Genomic DNA, 18,872 nt, shown 5'->3' with positions numbered 1-18,872 from the left:
GAAAGAGAAGGGGAGGAGAGGAAAGCATGTGGGACTAGGAAGATTTAGTCAGAAGAATAAGTGAGAGAAAAAAAAAGAGGGAGAGATACTATAAAAGAGGAAGCTATTACAGATTTGAAGAGAAAAGTGAACCTAGAGATATGTCCAGAGACCTACAAGATTGACCCCAACTAACATTTTGAGCAACACTGGAAATACTACCATAAATGCCCTTCCCTGGAGCCCTCATCTAGTAGCTGATGGAAACAGAAGCAGACACTCACAACTAAACACTGAGCCAAACTGGAATCCAGATGCAGAGTGAGAGGACAAGAGCTGCATAAACCCATAGAGACAACTGACCAGAACAAGAGGGAGCTAATGGACCCCCAGACTGAAAGCTGGGAATCCAGCATTTGACCAAGTCAGACCCCCTGAACTTGGGTCTCTGTTAGAACGCTTGGGCAGTCTAAGGTACCTCGGACAGTGGAACCAGGATGTATCTCTGGTGCACAAAAGGACCTTGGGAGCACATTCCCCATGGAGGGATACTCCCTTAACCTAGAGACAGGAGGGAGGGCCTAGTCCCTACTCCAAATGACTTGACGGATTTAGATGACCCCTCCAGGAAGGCATCACTCTACAAGTGTAGTGGGGGGGGATTGGATGGGAAGGTGGTTGGGGGGCATGGGATGGTGGAAGAGAGGGAGGGATGGAGAGAGAACTGGGATTGATATGAAAAATAAGAAAAATAAATGAATAAATAAATAATAATAAAATAAATAATACTGAGTCTACCTTGGAGAAAAAGGAAGGTAACAAGAATTCATGAAGGTGATCAAACTTGTCAGATGAAACCATGGTTCGGTTTATAAAATCTTTGTTAAATGATTGTGGGGTTGTGAGTGTGAATGCATAGAACACACATAAAACCAAAGGTGACAACATTCCTCTACAATCACAGAGCTTCTATTCTGACATAGGTGAATTACTTGGAATCTTGTAGGTCAGCTAACATGGTATTAGAAGTGACAAGAAACAATGATTTCATGCTTGAATGTATTATTAAAGACTGGTGAAAAATACAATGGAAAATAAGTAAGAAATCATTAAAACTGCTTATTAAGAAGTGTCATAAAAAGACTCTGAAAAAATAGTTTAAAGTTTAATATGAAAATTTTTTCTCAAAATTCTTCTCATTGCCTCTTTGACATCTTTGTTCCTCAGACTGTAGATGACAGGGTTGAGCATGGGAATGCCAATGGTGTAAAATGTTGATACAATCATGTCATGCTCCAAAGAATAGTTGGAACTAGGTCTTACATACATGAAGAGGATGGTGCCATAATAAATTGACACAGCAGTGAGGTGAGCTCCACATGTAGAGAACACTTTCTTCCTGCCATCAGTTGAATTCATCTTAAGGATTGACAACAAGATAAAAGCATAGGAGACCAGAACAATCAGAATAGTGACTAGTTCTATGGAACTCACAAAGAAGAAGAGCAGGAGTTCATTTACATATGTTTTAGAGCAGGAAATAGCAAGTAGAGGAGGTATATCACAAAATATATGTCTAACTTCATTGGAATGACAGAAAGACAGGTTGAAAGTGGCCACTGTGTGAATAACAGCATGCAGAATTCCACCAGCATAAGAAGCTATGATGAGAGACATGTAGACTCTAGGAGACATTATCATTGGGTACATAAGTGGGTTGTGAATGGCTACATATCGATCATATGCCATTGCTGCTAACAAAAAGCATTCTGTGGTTCCAAATGTAACAGCAAGGAACATCTGTGTTGCACAACCATAGAATGAAATGATTTTGTTTTTTGACATAAAACCTACCAACATATTTGGTGTTATATCTGAGGAATAGCAGGCATCAACAGAAGACAACACGCTAAGGAAGCAGTACATGGGGTTATGGAGCTGAGGATCTCCAATGACTAAAATAATTAGTCCTACATTCCCTATTAGAGTAAAAATGTAAATTGCTAGAAAGAGGAAAAAGAGAATGACCTGAAGTTCAGGGTTGTCTGTGAGTCCCTTGAGAATAAATGTAGTAGCTTCTGTGATGTTCCTCATGTTTGAATCTCATGAAGCAATATGGAGGACACTCAGTTTACTGTTCATAGTTCTATGAAAACATGAGATAATAGTGTGATTCAATGAATGTAGACTATGTCTTTATATACTAAGCAGTCTAGGAGAAAATGGCTACATGGTGGTACAATTATATATGACACAAACAATAAAGTGCAAGATACTGCTGTCTAATATTGTGGATATACAAACATTATTTAAAGTGTTCAATTGATGTAATTGAGTCATCATTAAAATTTCAATGGCATTCTTCTTCACAGACTGTAGTAAAACAATCCTAAATTCAACCAAAGTTTCTCTTTGAACAACACAAAGCTGTTCTACCAGAAAACAATTATAAAGCTATTACAATATAAGATATCAAGCAATATTATAAAACAGAAAACAATAGGATCACTACAATAGCACCACTACAATATATATATATATATATATATATATATATATATATATATATAAAACTTTTGACAAAGTCATCAAAATAAATATAAGAAACAATTTCCTTCAGTGGGTGGTGATGGGGAAATGAGACATTCTCATGCATAATGGAATTAGACTCAAACCTCTTGGCTCAATAATAATTCTAAATGAGTCAATTGTTATAATGTAAAAATGGATTAATGAAAATAACAGAAGAAAATACAAGGGGAACACTTCAAGATATAGGCAAGACCATTCTGGAAAAAAAGTAACTCTCATAGCATAGAACATAATCTCAGCAACTGACAAATAGAATTACAATAACTTAAATAGCTTTTTTCAATAAAGGAAAAATTAATCAGAATTAAGAACACCTATGTCCTGAAAAATCCTAATATGTGCTCATTATTTGTTACACAAGGTATTATTAATATCTAAAAATAATACAGAACATCTATAATGATATATCAATGAATCAAGCCTTGTATATAATAAGTGGGCCAGTATAGGTAGTTCTCAAAGATAGAAAAATAAATGATCAAGAAGCAGTTAAAACAATGTTCAACATTCTTAGATTGGAAAGATGATGCAAACTGAAATTGACTTGAGATTCTGTCTCAACTCAGTCAGATGGCTATCAACAAGAAAACAAATGGCATCATGTACTGGAGAAAGAATGATCCGTAAAACATCTAGTAGGTGAGGAGCACATGCAACCACTGTAAAAACTGTACCATGTTTCTGAAAAAGCTGAGTGTTGAGTGCCATATGATCAAATCTGTGCCACCCCTGCTCATATGTCTCATAGAGCTCTTGGTCCTACCGTACAGATAACTGAATATCCATGGTTCTTGATTCATTATTCATAAAGGCTAAGAAATAGAACAAGCCTAGAAGTCAATCAGCAAATGAATGGATAAAGTAAATATGGAACATATTGCAAAACAAAATTGTACTTTTCCATAACTTAAAGTGAAATCATATTGAGAAATGGATGGAGCTAGAGTTTTTGTGTTAATCTAAATAATCTATATTTTGAAAAATAAACACTCACATTTGTTCTCACACTCAGAACTTAGACTTAAATTGTGTGTGTGTGTGTGTGTGTGTGTGTGTGTGTGTGTGTGTGTGTGTGTACCTAGAAAAGAATTAAAATGACATCAGGGGAGATTATTAAGATATTTAAGAAGTCTAGCAAGAGACAACTGCATGATAATTTATTTGGAAATTCATGCATTGTGCTAATAGTGATTTCCTAAGAAAGGATCGGTGATATATATATATATATATATGTATATATTTAAAATTAATCTACATGTAATCCTTAAAATCATTAAAGAATTCATAGATGCCAAAATTATTTTCTAATGGCAGTGATTAAACATAATGTCTCTAATGGCGTTATCTCTGCAAATAAATGTGTTTATTTTCATGTATTTGTATATGTATACATTTTTGTGATGACTCTAACCAGAATTTTGAAAACAAATCACAAATAAATGGTACAAAACCTAATTTTTAGTGTTAACAGAAATGACAAGAAATTTATAAGGCTTGATACTTAATTTTCCAGAAAGTTAGTAAAATATCTATCTTGAAATATAAATATAGGACATGGGAAATGAAAGTATCTTCTTTTCATACATCATGCACACAAGCCAAGTGTGCTGTCTGCATGATGCTAGGCTTTCTCCCAAAATTTGTTTCTCTTTAAATTATCAATACCTTTGAATAACTAAGCAATGTGATGGTGGATGGTCAAGTATAATGACTAAGTTAGGAATTAAATTTGCAAAGAAGGGTATGTAATATACTAGATGGAATGATTAGTCAAGATTAATATGAAATGAGCTTTCAGAGTGATATGTGAGAATTTATCAATTATCTCATATTAGATAAAAATATTACCAATAAAGTTATTATCAAAAATATATGAACAAAAACCAGTCAAATATTTAATTTTTCAATTATACATAAAATATTTTGATTATTAATGTGTATTACAATATTATTTTATCAAAATTAGTTTTGAAATATTTTTAGTATTATAATTTAATTATTAATAATCCTTGTTTTGGGATTACTTATTAAAGAACATAATTTTTAAAATATGTGATCTGTTGATATTTTCACCACCACCACCACCCCTGGACACAGGGGACCACAATTTAGTTTGTTACATTACAGTGAGTTCCAGTTTTTTGAATTATAAAATTATAAATATTGTGCAGTTGGGAAATTGAGCTATATCTGTCCTATGACAGGTATAAATTTGTTGACCAGAATGAATACACAGGGAAATTTACTATAATATTTAGGAAATTTATAAAAAAAATATAAACCATTTTATAGAAATTTAGTAATATTTACCATGAATTATCTAATCCCTTGTCCATCATAGTAGTGCTGTAAGGTTGAAGTAGCAATATTATTGTGAATTTGAAACCATCTTTTGCAGCATAGTGAGTTTCAGTTACCTACTCTGACCTACAAATTCAGAAACTATTTGAAAATGTTTGCAAACCATCATTAAATGGTCAGCCTTGAAATTATACATATGAATCTATCCATATATGTGTGTGTGTGTATGTGTGTACGTGTGTGTATGTATACATACACATGCACATGTGTACATAACAGCAATCAGAAAAAGAGGACATTAATATTATAAAGAGAAGAAGTTAATTGAAAGGGTTTTAGGTAGGAAAACAAAGGGAAGGAATATTTAAAATGTTGCAACCTACACCTGTAAAACACAAATTTAATAGGGAGCAGAAAACTCATAATTGCTTCATTCTACATATTACATAAAATTTCCACCATTCACTGAGGAGTTAAAGAAAGCATTATTTCTGTTACAATTGAATTTTTAAGATTATTGAGACCAAATAAATATTAGCAACTAGTAGTGAGCCAAAGTGGCTCCTATTTCATAGGACAATTGGTACTTTATTTATCAAAATATAGGTCCCCTGAAAGCAGATAGATCGAGTGTATCCTTTTCATCCATTGCTGCTGTTGTTCCTCATTATTTGAAATCATCTGTCTTTTTTGAGGGAATGAAAATCTCCAACTATTAAAATCAGAGAATGATTATTTAGGCCCAAGAATACAATCAATACCTATAATCTTTTATATTTCCTAAAATATCTTGCTTTTCATACCTTAGATGAAATTTGATATAAATTAGATAGGGATAGACACATCACATTTTATTAAATCATGAAATAATCAATAACTAAAGAGTTTCACACTATGCAAAATAGCCAAAATTATGGCATAAAAATTTCAGTTCCTATATTATAATTCTCAAAAATGTTTTGTAAGTTACCTAAAATTTCTCTTACCTCTGAAGCCATAACATTCATGTTGATTTGTGCAAACAATATGGTTAATTTAGAATGTTTATATCTGCTAAAACAAATGTTGATGAATCCCCAGGAGATGACCATTGGGGAATATACAACAATTAGCTTCTGGTTCAAAATAGCAACATGATGAAATATTTTGTACTAAAATAGTTCAATCCTAGAAAATAGCATGAGAGTTGTCATTATAACAAACATTTTAAAATATAAGAGAACTTATCTAGTTTCTTATTTTGAATAGGAATAACATAGAACTTCAAGTACAATATTGAAGAGCTATGGAGAGGGCAGCCTTGTCTTGTTCCTGATTTTAGAGGAATCGACTTAAGCTTCTCTAAGTTCAGTTTGATGTTGACAATTGGTTTGCTGTATATTGCTCTTATTATGTATAGATATGTTCCTATTATCCCTGATATCTCCAAGACTTTTATCATGAAAAGGTGCTGAATTTTGTCGACGGCTTTTTCAACATCTAGGGAGACTATCATATGGTTTTTCTTTTTCAGTTTGTTTATATGATAGATCACATTGATAGATTTTTGTATATTAAACCATCCCTGCAATCCAGGGAAGAACTCTACTTGGTCATGGTGGATGATTTCTCTGATGTATTCTTGGATTTGGTTTGCCAGTATTATAATGAGTATTTTTGCATCAATGTTCATCAGGGATATTGGTCTGTAGTTTTCTTTCTTAGTTGTGTCTTTGGGAAAGACAACAAATGGAGATCAAGGGGATCCAAATTAGAAAGGAAGAAGTCAAACTGCCTCTATTTGCAGATGATATGATAGGCGACCCAAAACTCTACCAGGAAACTCCTGCATCTGATAAACACCTTCAGCATACTAGCAGGATACAAGATAAACAAACAAACAAACAAAAAATCAGTAGCCCTACTTTTTTCAGACAACAAAGAGGCTGAGAAAGAAATCAGAGAAACATCACTCTTTGCAATAGCCACAAAAAACAAAAAGTGTCTTGGGGTAATGCTTACCAAACAAGTGAAAGACCTATATAATAAGAACTTTGTGGCTCTAAAAGAAGAAATTAAAGAAGATGCCAGAAAATGGAAAGATCTCCCATGCTTTTGGATAGGTAGGATAAATATAGTAAAAAAAAAAAATGGCAATCTTGCCAAAAGCAATCTACAGATTCAACGCAATCCCCATTAAAATCCCACCACAATTCTTCACTTACCTTGAAAGGATAATAATCAACTTTATATGGAAAAACAAAAGACCCACAATAGCCAAAACATCCCTGTATAATAAAAGAACTTCAGGAGGAATCACCATCCCTGACATTAACATGCACTACAGCTATAGTTCTGGAAAAGGCCTAGTATTGGCACAAAAGTAGATATGTAGACCAATGGAATAGCATCAAAAATCCTGATATAAACCCACACAACTATAAATACCTGATTTTCATCAAAACAGCTGAAAGCATACAATGGAGGGAGGAAAGGATCTTCAATAAATGGTGCTGGCACAATTGGATGATGGTGTGTAGAAGACTGCAGATAGACATGTCTGTCGCCATGCACAAAACTCAATTCCAAATGGATCAAACCCTCAACAAAAATCCAGCCACACTGAACCTCTTAGAAGAGAAAGTAGGAGGTAACCTTTAACAAATTGGTACAAGAGACTGCTTCCTGAACATAACACCAGGAGCACAGACACTGAGAGAAACAATTAATGAATGGGACCTCCTGAAACTTAGAAGCTTCTGTAAGGCAAAGGACATGTGGACAAGACTGAAGGGCAGCCCACTGACTGGGAAAAGATTTTGTCAGTTCTACATCTGACAGAGGGCTGATCTCCAAAATATACAAATAACTAAAGAAACTAGTCAACAAAACTCCAAATAATTCTATTAAAAATGGGGTACAGAACTGAAGAAAGAATTCTCAATAGAGGAAATCAAAAAGGCTGAAAGACACTTAAGAAGGTGCTCCACATCCCTAGCTATCAGGGAAATGCAAATCAAAACAACTTTGAGATACCATCTTACTCCTGCCAGAATGGCTAAAATTAGAAACACTAATAATGACTCATGTTGGAGAGGATGTGGAGAAAGTGGAACACTCCTCCACTGCTGGTGGGATTGCAAACTCATACAGCCATTTTGGAGATCAGTATGGCGGTTCCTCAGGAAATTGGGAATTAGTTTACCACAGGACCCAGCAATCCCCCTCTTAGGCATATTTGTTCATAGCAGCACTATTTTTAATAGCAAGAACCTAGAAGCAACCTAGATGCCCCTCAATTGAAGAATGGTTAATGAACATGTGGCACATCTTCATTAACGGAATACTACTCTGCAGAAAAAAATAATGCTATCTTGAAATTCACAGGCAAGTGGATGGCACTTGAAGACACCATCCTGAATGAGGTAACCCTGTCACAAAAAGAGGAACACAGTATGTACTCACTCATATATAGATTTTAGACATAGAGCAAAGGATCAACAGCCTATAATTCACATCACCAGAGGAACTAGGATACAAGGTGTATTCTAAGAGATTCATATAAGGTTCCTCACAGATTGGGGAAGGGACAAGTCCCCCAGTGCACATGGGAACTGGGGGGGGGGCACAGTGAAAAGAGAGAGAAGTAGTAGAAACAGAAGGCGAGTAGAGGAAAGCAAGTGTGACTAGGAAGATTGAGTCAAGGTAGGAATAGAAGACAGAAGATAGAGTGAGTTAGAAAGAGAGATAGGGAGAGAGAGACTCAGAGACTGAGTTAGACAGACAGAGAGAATGAAAATAAAAGTGGAAGCCATTGTTGGTTTGAAGAGAAAACTGAACCTAAAGAATGGTGTAGAGACCTACAAGACTGCTGCCAACTAACAATTTGAGCAACTGTGGAAAGGCTACCATAAATGCCCTTCTCTGCTAGTGAGATCAACAACTAACTTATTCACCTTCATGGAGCCCTTATCTGGTACCTGTTGGAAACAGAAGCAAACACCCATACCTAAACACTAAGTTGAACTAGAATCCAGATGCAGAGAGAACAAGACCAGGCTGCAGAAACACACAGAGACAGCTGACCTGAACAAGGAGGAGGTAAGTGACTCCCATACTAATAGCTGGGAATCCAGCATGGGACTGACTCAGGCCCCCCTGAATATGGGTCTCAGCTAGAAAGATTGAATATTCTAAGGGAACTCAGACAGTGGAACCAGGATTTATCTCTGGTGCACAATAGGTCTTTGTGGCCACATCCCCCATGGAGGGATTCTGCCTTAACCTAGAGACAGGAGAGTAGTTTTAGCCCCTACTTCAAATGACTTGACAAATTTACAAGACCGCACCTGGATGACATTGCCCTACATGTGGAATTGGAGTGGGGGGATGGGAGGGAAGGGTGGTCAGAGTGCATGTGAGGGGGCACAGAGGGTAAGAGGGGGTGAGGAACGGAGGAATGGAGCAAGCAAGGGTGGCATAGGGAATTGGGATCAACATGTAAAGTAAAAAATAAATAAAGAAAATATTTTACTGGTTTACATGTATTATAAAATTTATATTTCTATATATTTTCTGAATGTTGCAATAATACAGATAGATAGACATAGATATGGTTACATATCTTATCAGTATCTCTTTGTTACCTTTATATTTCATTAAGTTTCAAAATCTATTCTTAATACTGCCTGGAGTTGCAGCATAATTACTTTCAAATAATTTCATCTTTTGAAATATATTTAATTTAGTCTTGCTGTGATTTAATATAATTTTAATCTGTCATTTCTGTAGACTACTGAGAGGAAAAGATTATATTTCCAAGAGAAAGAAACTAACTTTCATCTAACCTTTTAAGTGAAATTTTCTAAGCACCTTATTATTGGAGTTGGACCTCTCTTCTACTATGTTTATTTTCTAAACCTGTGTATATTCTACTTTCATTGAGAGATTATTTGGTGCCATACACTTTATATCATATTAACTGCAAATTATTCTTTTGGTTATGATGGGAAACTTAAATCATCTGGGTACTTTTCTATCTATCCTCAGAGAATCGATGTGTTCTTTCCCCTGGGCATCCTGTGTACTTCAAGAATTATTCAAAGGCCTGGTGTAAGAAAAGAAAAACACAATATTTGCTGCTTGCCTTGTGTGACTGAAACAATCATTTCCAAAGTAAGACAAAAATATATCATGTACAATATATTCAGAAACTGTATTCTTGAATTTGAAATGTTACTACATTTAATTTTTCTTCAATTTTAAAATTCTGTAAATTTTTTTATTTTATTTTTTGAGGTTATAAGTATGAAATTTCTTCTTTTCTTTCCTGCCTCCACACCCTATCATATACACATCCCTATTCTCCTTCAGATTTATAGCCTCATTTTTTACTCATGGTTATTCTATGCATATATGTATGTATATTGATGAACATGTATGTTCTCTAAATATAGCAAACTCAGTCCAGTAATTTTGCATTTATATTTTCAGGTTTGGCCACCTCCATTGTGGTAGTGGGAGGGGTAGCATTTCCCAAGGAAGAACATACCAATTATTTTAACATGTAATCTGATAAAGATGCTACTTAAGAAAATGTTTATTGCAATTAAAGTATATGTCTGCTCAGTAACATTGTGTCTTTGATCAAAAATGAGTTGATTAGGAATCTTTTTATTTATATAAGAAAGCAATATTAAAAGAAACAAAATTGAGGATTATATCTACAATTAGGAAAAATTAGGAAATTTGTAAATAATGTAAAGACCTGGTGTATGCTTTTTGGGGAACTTCTTGTTCTTAAGTGATTTGAAGAAAATTTACATATATTTCTAAATGTTAAGTATTCAATACAGAAGTCATTCACCCTTTTTATTAAATTCTTTTACATAAACTTAGCTACTTAATAAAAAAATGCAGTTATGTAATAAATAATTTTGTGTTGATTCCAGGAAGTAGTGTTTCCTTAGTATTGACATTTCATAGAAAATTCAAAAATTCCCTGAAAATAGCATGGTATGAGCACAGGGAACCCTAGGCTTGAATCCTGGCTTTGCTAACTGTGACATGGTCTAGCTGAATCTCAATTCCAAATTCAAGAAAAATATATTGAATCATTTATTTTAAAGGTTGTCACATAGACTATACAAGACAACACAAACTACAGACACACACACACACACTGTTACCTCTTCTTGCATTATAACAATGCAGTAGCTGAAATCATTACTTTCATCCTGCACTTTCTGTGTTTCTGATGCTGATGCAGTAATGTGTGTATACTGACAGATTTCGGGATTTATTTTATGCCTGTCTTCAAGATTTATTATGATCTGTTAAAATTATTGAATATATAATATATATATGTATATATATATATATTAATCTTTGTAAGTACTTTCAAGTAAAATCAAATAGATGTAATTGTAATTCATCAAATTTCTCAATATAATACAAAAATGTTTGTATTGTGAGCATTTGTGAAAAAAAAGTCTAAATCAGCACATACTGCTGGCTGCTGGGACCCTTACCAGACCTAACGGGAATTAGAGAGTTGGATTATTGTTTCTGTGGAATTTGGTGTAAAATAAATATATTGGGATATTTCAAAATCATCTTTATTTTAAAACCAAGGGTATAGGCAAGTGAAAAACTTACAAGTGAACATATTCTCCAATGACTGGTATGAATTGTTCTCACAATGAAAGACATTTAGTTCTGAAAAACATATTAGAAATTTAAATACTATCATTACCTGAGTACAAGTAGATGTAGCTAAACAGTATACTTTTAAGATCACTAAAACATATGCAAGTGGTACTCAATAATCTCATGGAACTTCATTTTAAAACATGGTCTGTCTTGTTTTATACATTATACAAGAGCCGTAATTTTTTTCTGATTTTAGGGATTAAAACCAAGGCTTGTTCACTATACGTTAAATGAAAGGAAATGTATCAGCTCAGGACTCCCAAGGCCATTTTCTCAGCAGACTTCCTTCCACAGGTCACTTCCACCCTTGGGTCCACCCCCCAATGGGTGTGGTCAGTGCCACAGAAGGACTATCTCACTACAATTCCCCTTTTAGTGTAAAGAAAAGATTTAGGCTTGATACAAAACTATACAAAACAGTGAATAACAAGTGTGCTCTAAGAAAAGGAAAATCGAGAACAAAATGACCTACATATCTAGTCCTAGGGTGAAGGCATAACGGAATTTACAATAGAGTTGTCCTAAGCTGGAAAACGTAAGTATAGTACCTAATATATCTAATTAGGAAGAGAGAATAATAGTTGTGATAGTTTAATCTTCAACCTCATCAAGACCTGAGAAGGAAAATAACGATACTAGGGTAGACAGGAAGTGCGGATGGGCAACTACCAAAAGGTGCAGCAAGGACAGAAACAGCAAGTTACCTGGACAGTCACCCTAGGTCTCACAGCAACATTGGTACACCCAGTTTTGGCTAAGGCCAAGGGAACTTGACAGACCACAACAACAGCAGGGAGGTAGAATGGCTGTCTTACCCTGACTTGGCAAGGTCCAGCAGTCTTCTATATTTGTCTCCTGCAACCACATAGGACTGCATGTCCAAATCAGTGGTCAAGGTGGGGGCAGTTCTTTGCCCAACAGGCCATTAGCTGAGGCGAGAATGAACTCCAGCAGGAGCAACAACAGTGTCCAACATATTTTTGAGAAAGTGCACGGTGCTGTCAGGAGCAACAGTGTCTCATGTCAATGGAGTACTAATATTAAAACATTTAAATGCCATGTTCTGCATGTCTATGAAGTGATTGAAGATTAAGCATCTATATCTGACTAATCTCATAGGTACAGGAAACACGAGTGAAGACAATCTGTAATACTCAGTAACTTAGCTAAAAAACTGATTGAAACTTCCCTGAGTAAAGCAGGAACAAATACTTAAACAATATAACTATGTACATATACATACATATAAATCCCTAAAATAGAGGTAGAGTAGAAATATCAAGACAAGAGGTAGAACTATAAAGGGCAGCTTGATAAGTATCCCAAATGTATACAAGAAAAGTATAGATACATAGAATATGGCAAGAATAAATGTGCATAAATTGTATCAATAAGAAATGTCTTGAACATAAGTAAAAGTATACATACATAGAATATGGTAAAAATAATGTGCATAAAACTACATAAGTGGAAAGATTTCACACAACATAACAAAATATAAACTTAATTTTACATAGCTTACCACATACAAGAATATATAACGATGTAAGCTGTAAAATACTATTATCTCACTCTTACTCAAATTCACAAGAAAATAGGCTAATCTACCTATATCCCATCTAAACCATACCTTTCCCAAACATACCCTATTCCTGTCTAAAAGATAAACCTGAGTGTAAGCATCACGTTCCATACCCAACCCTAAATAATTAAATCCAACCCAAAGAAGATGACTATTATCCAAAATTCCAAGGGTCGGAAAAAGGGGCGTCATTATCTTAAGGTTACTTCCTGCTGAAATGGGACGATGATTGCTCCATGGGATCCTGTAGGAAGAAAATTTTTAGCAACCAAATTTCTCAACAGAACTGGCTGTGACATATGTAGTTAGTCACTGTGTGGCAGAAAATGCTTGACTGTAGTTCTATTTGAAACTCTGGCCCGGGTGTAATAAGAAGGTGCACCATTACAGCTAGCTAGTCAGTAGTTTACAATAGAGTTATCCTAAGCTGGAAAACGTAAGTCTAGTACCTAATATATCTAACTAGGAAGAGAGAATAATAGTTGTGACCTGAGAAGGAAAATAACAATACTAGAGTAGACAGGAAGTGTGGATGGACAACTTCCAAAAGGTGCAGCAAGGACAGAAACAGCAAGCCACCTGAACAGTCACCCTAGGTCTCACAGCAAAGTTGGTACACCCAGTTTTGGCTAAGGCCAAGAGAACTTGACAGACCACAAAAACAACAGGGAGGTAGAATGGCTGTCTTACCCTGACTTGGCAAGGTCAAGCAGTCTTCTATATTTGTCTCCTGCAACCACATAGGACCGCATGTCAAAATCATTGGTCAAGGTGGGGGCAATTCTTTGCCCAACAGGCCATTAGCTGAGGCGAGAATGAACTCCAGCAGGAGCAACAACAGTGTCCAACATATTTTCAGGAAAGTGCACGGTGCTAGCAGGTGTCTCATGTCAATGGAGTACTAATATTAAAACATTTAAATGCCATGTTCTGCATGTCCATGAAGTGATTGAAGATTAAGTATCTATATCTGACTAATCTCATAATATGGTACAGATATAAATACTTTGTTTTGGAATGGATTTTCATTTATTGATACAATTTAAGGTCAATTTTGTGATATCTATATTTCTCTTGTTTAGGTTTTGTGTTTATATAGCTCATTTAGAAATGTAATGTATAATGTAGTACATACAGATTATAGATAATTACCTATGATAGTCAAAGCTTAGAGTTAAGTTAGTTAGGTTTTCAAGATACACAGAGACGTATTTGAGATAGATAGGAATTCTTCAAACCTTTCAAAGACCTACAGAATATGGCATTTAAAATGGTTTAGGGTTTTGCTTGACAATGAGACATAATTGTTCCTGGCAACACCACCTGCGTCAGAAAGGAAGATGGACATTGAAGAAACTCGTTAAAGAGTTTGCTTCCAATATGGCAAGACTAGCCATTTGGACAAGATACTGCTCTTGTCTGGACTGTTTGACTTTATGCTGTATAAACTGGATGTGCAGGACCCACAGAAAAGTGACTGCTGATTCAAGATGGACATTGCTATAGAGTTCCTGCTTCATGGAAGAGTCTGCCAGGCAGTCTGCAGGACACAGAGAAAAGTGACTGACAAACTGCCAATACAAGAAGACAGTTTAAAGTTTCCTGCTTTGCTGAAGAGTCTGCCAGACACACTATGGCCTATGGGCTGAAGATGGAAGATTACAAAAGAACTTCGGGTGACCAGGCAGTGAGTTTTCTCTGTCATTTCTAGAGTTTATATACTATCCTTCTGTGGTCTTTGATGGAATTGAAGACAGATAGTTATGTTTATAGTTTTCCTTAGTTAGGATTAAAGATAAGTTACATAGACGTTAGACATACAAATATAAGATAGATAATAAAATAGTTTCTTTTAATCTTGCTAAATGTTAATGAACTAAATATTGTTAATTGTGATTCTTATTTGATAACTGTTGTGTTATATAATTTTGCTATGTTAAGGTTAAAACCCTTCTTTTTATTTAAACAGAAAAGAGATGATGGGAGATGCCATTATGTATATATGTTTCTCATACTGGTTAATAATAAAGCACTGTTGCCCAATAGGAAAGGAAGATAGGAGGGACTAGGAGACAAGGAGGAAAGAGGAAGTAGTAAGGAGGAGTCAAGATGGAGAGTCTGGAGAGAGCAGTACTCAGCAGCTGGCTTCAGGTAAGAAGACCACGTGGAAATACATAGATTAACACAAATGGGTTAATACTTAAGACAGTGTTAGCTGATAAGAAACTAGTAGCTGGCCAACAGAATAATATCAAATAGAGTCTCTGTGTGTTAATTGGGGCTGGCGCGGCAGCAGGACAAGACCAGGTGGAGGGCGGAAAAACCATACTCTTACATGTATCTTTTAATTTTTTGAGACAGGGACACCTGGCTGGTCTGGACACGGCAATGTGGAACAAGCTAATTAAAATCATGGGGTTCAGTCCTAGCTTCTACTAAGATTAAAGACATGAGCCAACATGCCTTTCCCAAAGATATATTTTTTTTTCATATGCACAGATTATGGTCATATAAAATGAGATCCATCATATTATAAGTGTGTTAATAATTTAAAAACTATAATTGTTTTAAAAATAAAGCAAAAGGCTAAAAGTCTAAAGTGGTTATATAGTAATGATTCAAGAAAAAAATATGTTTCAAATTTATTTGTTGTTGTTTATATTTTGTTTTTCATTTTGAAAAAACACTCCCTATGCCTAGAGGTAGTGGTTGCTATTCTGCTCACTGTAACAAAATGTGTATTAGTGAAATGAGACAGTGTCAGAATAAATAAAGGCCATGAGTTTGAAATATAAGACAAATTTGTGTGATGTTGTATTACCTTATATGCACCAACTGGTACCCATACAGGTTTCCTCATTTAAATGCAAATTATCTCACTGTCTATATATGACTGCACATTTTTATATTCAAACATGAGGAAAATTATTACACAGACCCTGTGTGTAACCTAGAATGTATCCTGACGTTTATACTTATGAATATAATGTAGTTTGAAACTAGGTAAGTAAATTAACAGACAAATGTACACATTTTGACAATTAGAATGAATGATTCTGAATATAAAAAATACAGGAAGAAATGTGAAAGTATTTTTTATTTTATTTTTAACAGAGTAATGCATCTAAGTGATCTCAACCTTTTTATCACTGTTGCTGCCACCAATGAGAAAGGCTTTGTTATGAAATCTTAAGCATGAGCCAGGGATGCAATTGGATGGACAGAGTTCATTTACTTTCTAACCAGTGGATGTCAGAAATGTCAAGAAATCCTCTTGTACAAAGGATTCCAGTCAACAATGTGACAGACATCACCATTTTTATACTAACAGGCTTTACAAATGATGCTGACCTACAAGTCTTTTTATTTCTCTTGTTTTTTTCCATCTATCTTTTTACTCTTATAGGCAACCTGGGGCTGGTTTTTCTAGTCATTGGAGATTCCAGGCTCCACAACCCCATGTACTATTTTTTAAGTGTTTTATCATTCCTAGATGCCTGTTATTCCACAGTTGTCACCCCAAAGATGTTGGTCAATTTTCTTTCACAGGATAAATCCATTTCATATACTGGATGTGTGACAGAGATGTTTCTCTTTGTTACTTTTGGAACCACAGAATGCTTCCTGTTGGCAGCGATGGCTTATGACCGTTATGTAGCTATCTACAACCCACTTCTGTATGCAGTGAGCATGACACCTAGAGTCTACATACCTCTCATCCTAGCTTCCTATGCAGGTGGAATTATGCATGCTACTATACATACAGTGGCTACTTTTAGCCTTTCTTTCTGTGCATCCAATGAAGTCAGACATGTCTTCTGTGATATTCCTCCACTGCTTGCTATTTCATGTTCTAACACACATGTAAACCAGCTTCTGCTCTTCTATTGTGTGGGTTTCATTGAGATCATCACCATCCTGATTGTCATGGTTTCTTATAGTTTCATACTCTATGCAATTCTTAAAATGCATTCTGCTGAAGGGAGGAGAAAAATCTTCTCTACATGTGGTTCTCACCTCATAGGAGTGTCCATTTATCATGGGACAATTCTTTTCATGTATGTGAGACCCAGTTCCAACTATGCTTTGGAACATGACATGATAGTGTCAATATTTTATACTATTGTGATTCCAATGTTGAACCCCATCATCTACAGTCTGAGAAACAAAGATGTAAAGGAGGCAATAAGAAAAATGTTTGATAAAAATTCATTTATAAATAAATTACATTTTTAAAATATAATAAACTCCAAAATAATTCCCATTACTTTGCTCTAATTTTAGAGAGAGAAAAAAATCTCCTGAGATTTTGTTAATAGTGCCTATATTCCAAAATTTTAGAGGTATCTTGTTAAGAGGATCTCTGTTTCTGTTTGTCAAAGGTTAGAATGAATACCATCACTTGTATAGCTATGGATAAATAGAAACACAGGTGCATTAAAATAATATTGATACATATATTTTTGTCTTTCATTCATTTGATTTATCTGCTGTATTCATGCCATTTAACGTCTATTTTCAATTTTGTATGTTATAATAAGCTGTCTTTACTTACTGTACATTGAATACAGTATTTTTCAGTTCCATTTTTCCTTGCTTTAATGAAGTTGCTCAATATATATCCTAACATACACAGATCAAACTAATCACCTCAGGGGGTTTTATCCCTGACTCCTGTGGAAATCACTTTGTAGATGAACCTAGCCTCAAACTCACAGAGATCTGCCTACCTCTGCCTCCTGTGTGCTTACATTAAGGGTGTAAGCCACCGTAACTGGCTAGCCATGAGTCATTCATTATTCAAGGGTTTAATTGTATCAGCAGTTTTACCTTAGTTTCATATGTATTTATTCCTAATTCATTTATTTTATGAAACACTAGAAATTAAAACCTGGACTAATGAATGAGTGATTCATGAATATCCTGTATGTGTCTGATATATATATGAATATCCTGTGTGTGTGTGTGTGTGTGTGTGTGTGTGTGTGTGTGATTTTAAAAAGAGATTTTTCTATAGTGGTAGATTCCCATGTGGCTTTTTCAAAAATTAATGTTAAATATAACTTCCTATCTCTTCATATTCTTTTACACCTAACAATCATGATCTCTGTTCCACTTAATAATTCTTATTCCATTACTTTCTTTTCTTTACAATAATTTTTAAAGGCACAGCACACACAATTTGTGAAACAATAATTCATTTTATAAACATAATGTACCCAAAGCCATACCACTATTATTTTTTATATTGTGATATTTTAAGGTAAGCAGTATAAAATAAAGAACTTTCCTATTTCAGAAATAATACTAGCACCTTTATTTGGCTAAACCAAGTGTTGTTAGTATGGCAAAATTATTTTGTGTAGCATTCCATGATACAGTATCAAAGTATAACTGCCTGTAAAGTTTTGCAGGGCTTTGTTGTTGTTTTTAAACAAAAAAAGCATAGCCATTAACAAGGAAAGAAAAAGATGAACACAAAGAATAAAACTGATTTTATTTATAATGAAGTATACACTTTAAATTTTTAGCAAATCCATGAAGAACAGAGAGTTAGTCAATTTTAAACAAAGTAACTTCTCAGTTCCACTTTTCTATGACATTTTTATGACTTCCTCTGTCCTTAACAATATGTTTTTAAATAACTTGAAGCTTTTGAATACCATCTAAAATTTTGCTATGTTAAATCTACACCCATAAATAAAATCAAATTCACATATTTCACACT

General features: G+C 34.6%; 2 protein-coding genes across 2 annotated transcripts; one reads left to right on the top strand and one right to left on the bottom strand.

The window, feature by feature from the left end:
* Nucleotides 1–1,137: 1,137 nt before the first annotated feature.
* On the bottom strand, nt 1,138–2,073 carry LOC127222046 (olfactory receptor 141). The gene has a single exon (XM_051183957.1). The coding sequence runs from the start codon at nt 2,071–2,073 to the stop codon at nt 1,138–1,140; it is 936 nt and encodes a 311-aa protein (XP_051039914.1).
* Nucleotides 2,074–16,393: 14,320 nt separating this feature from the next.
* LOC127222045 (olfactory receptor 1094) lies at nt 16,394–17,380 on the top strand. Its single transcript, XM_051183956.1, has one exon. It carries the CDS (start codon nt 16,394–16,396, stop codon nt 17,378–17,380), a length of 987 nt encoding a protein of 328 aa, XP_051039913.1.
* The last annotated feature ends 1,492 nt before the right edge of the window (nt 17,381–18,872 follow it).

This window comes from Phodopus roborovskii, unplaced genomic scaffold, assembly GCF_943737965.1.
Source record: "Phodopus roborovskii unplaced genomic scaffold, PHOROB, whole genome shotgun sequence".
NCBI lineage: Eukaryota > Metazoa > Chordata > Mammalia > Rodentia > Cricetidae > Phodopus > Phodopus roborovskii.
This window is presented reverse-complemented; position numbering and strand designations above follow the sequence as displayed.

Excerpts from the sequence above, each read along its gene's own strand:
- LOC127222046 (XM_051183957.1), bottom strand. The coding sequence starts at position 2,073 with ATGAGGAACATCACAGAAGCTACTACATTTATTCTCAAGGGACTCACA.
- LOC127222045 (XM_051183956.1), top strand. The coding sequence starts at position 16,394 with ATGTCAGAAATGTCAAGAAATCCTCTTGTACAAAGGATTCCAGTCAAC.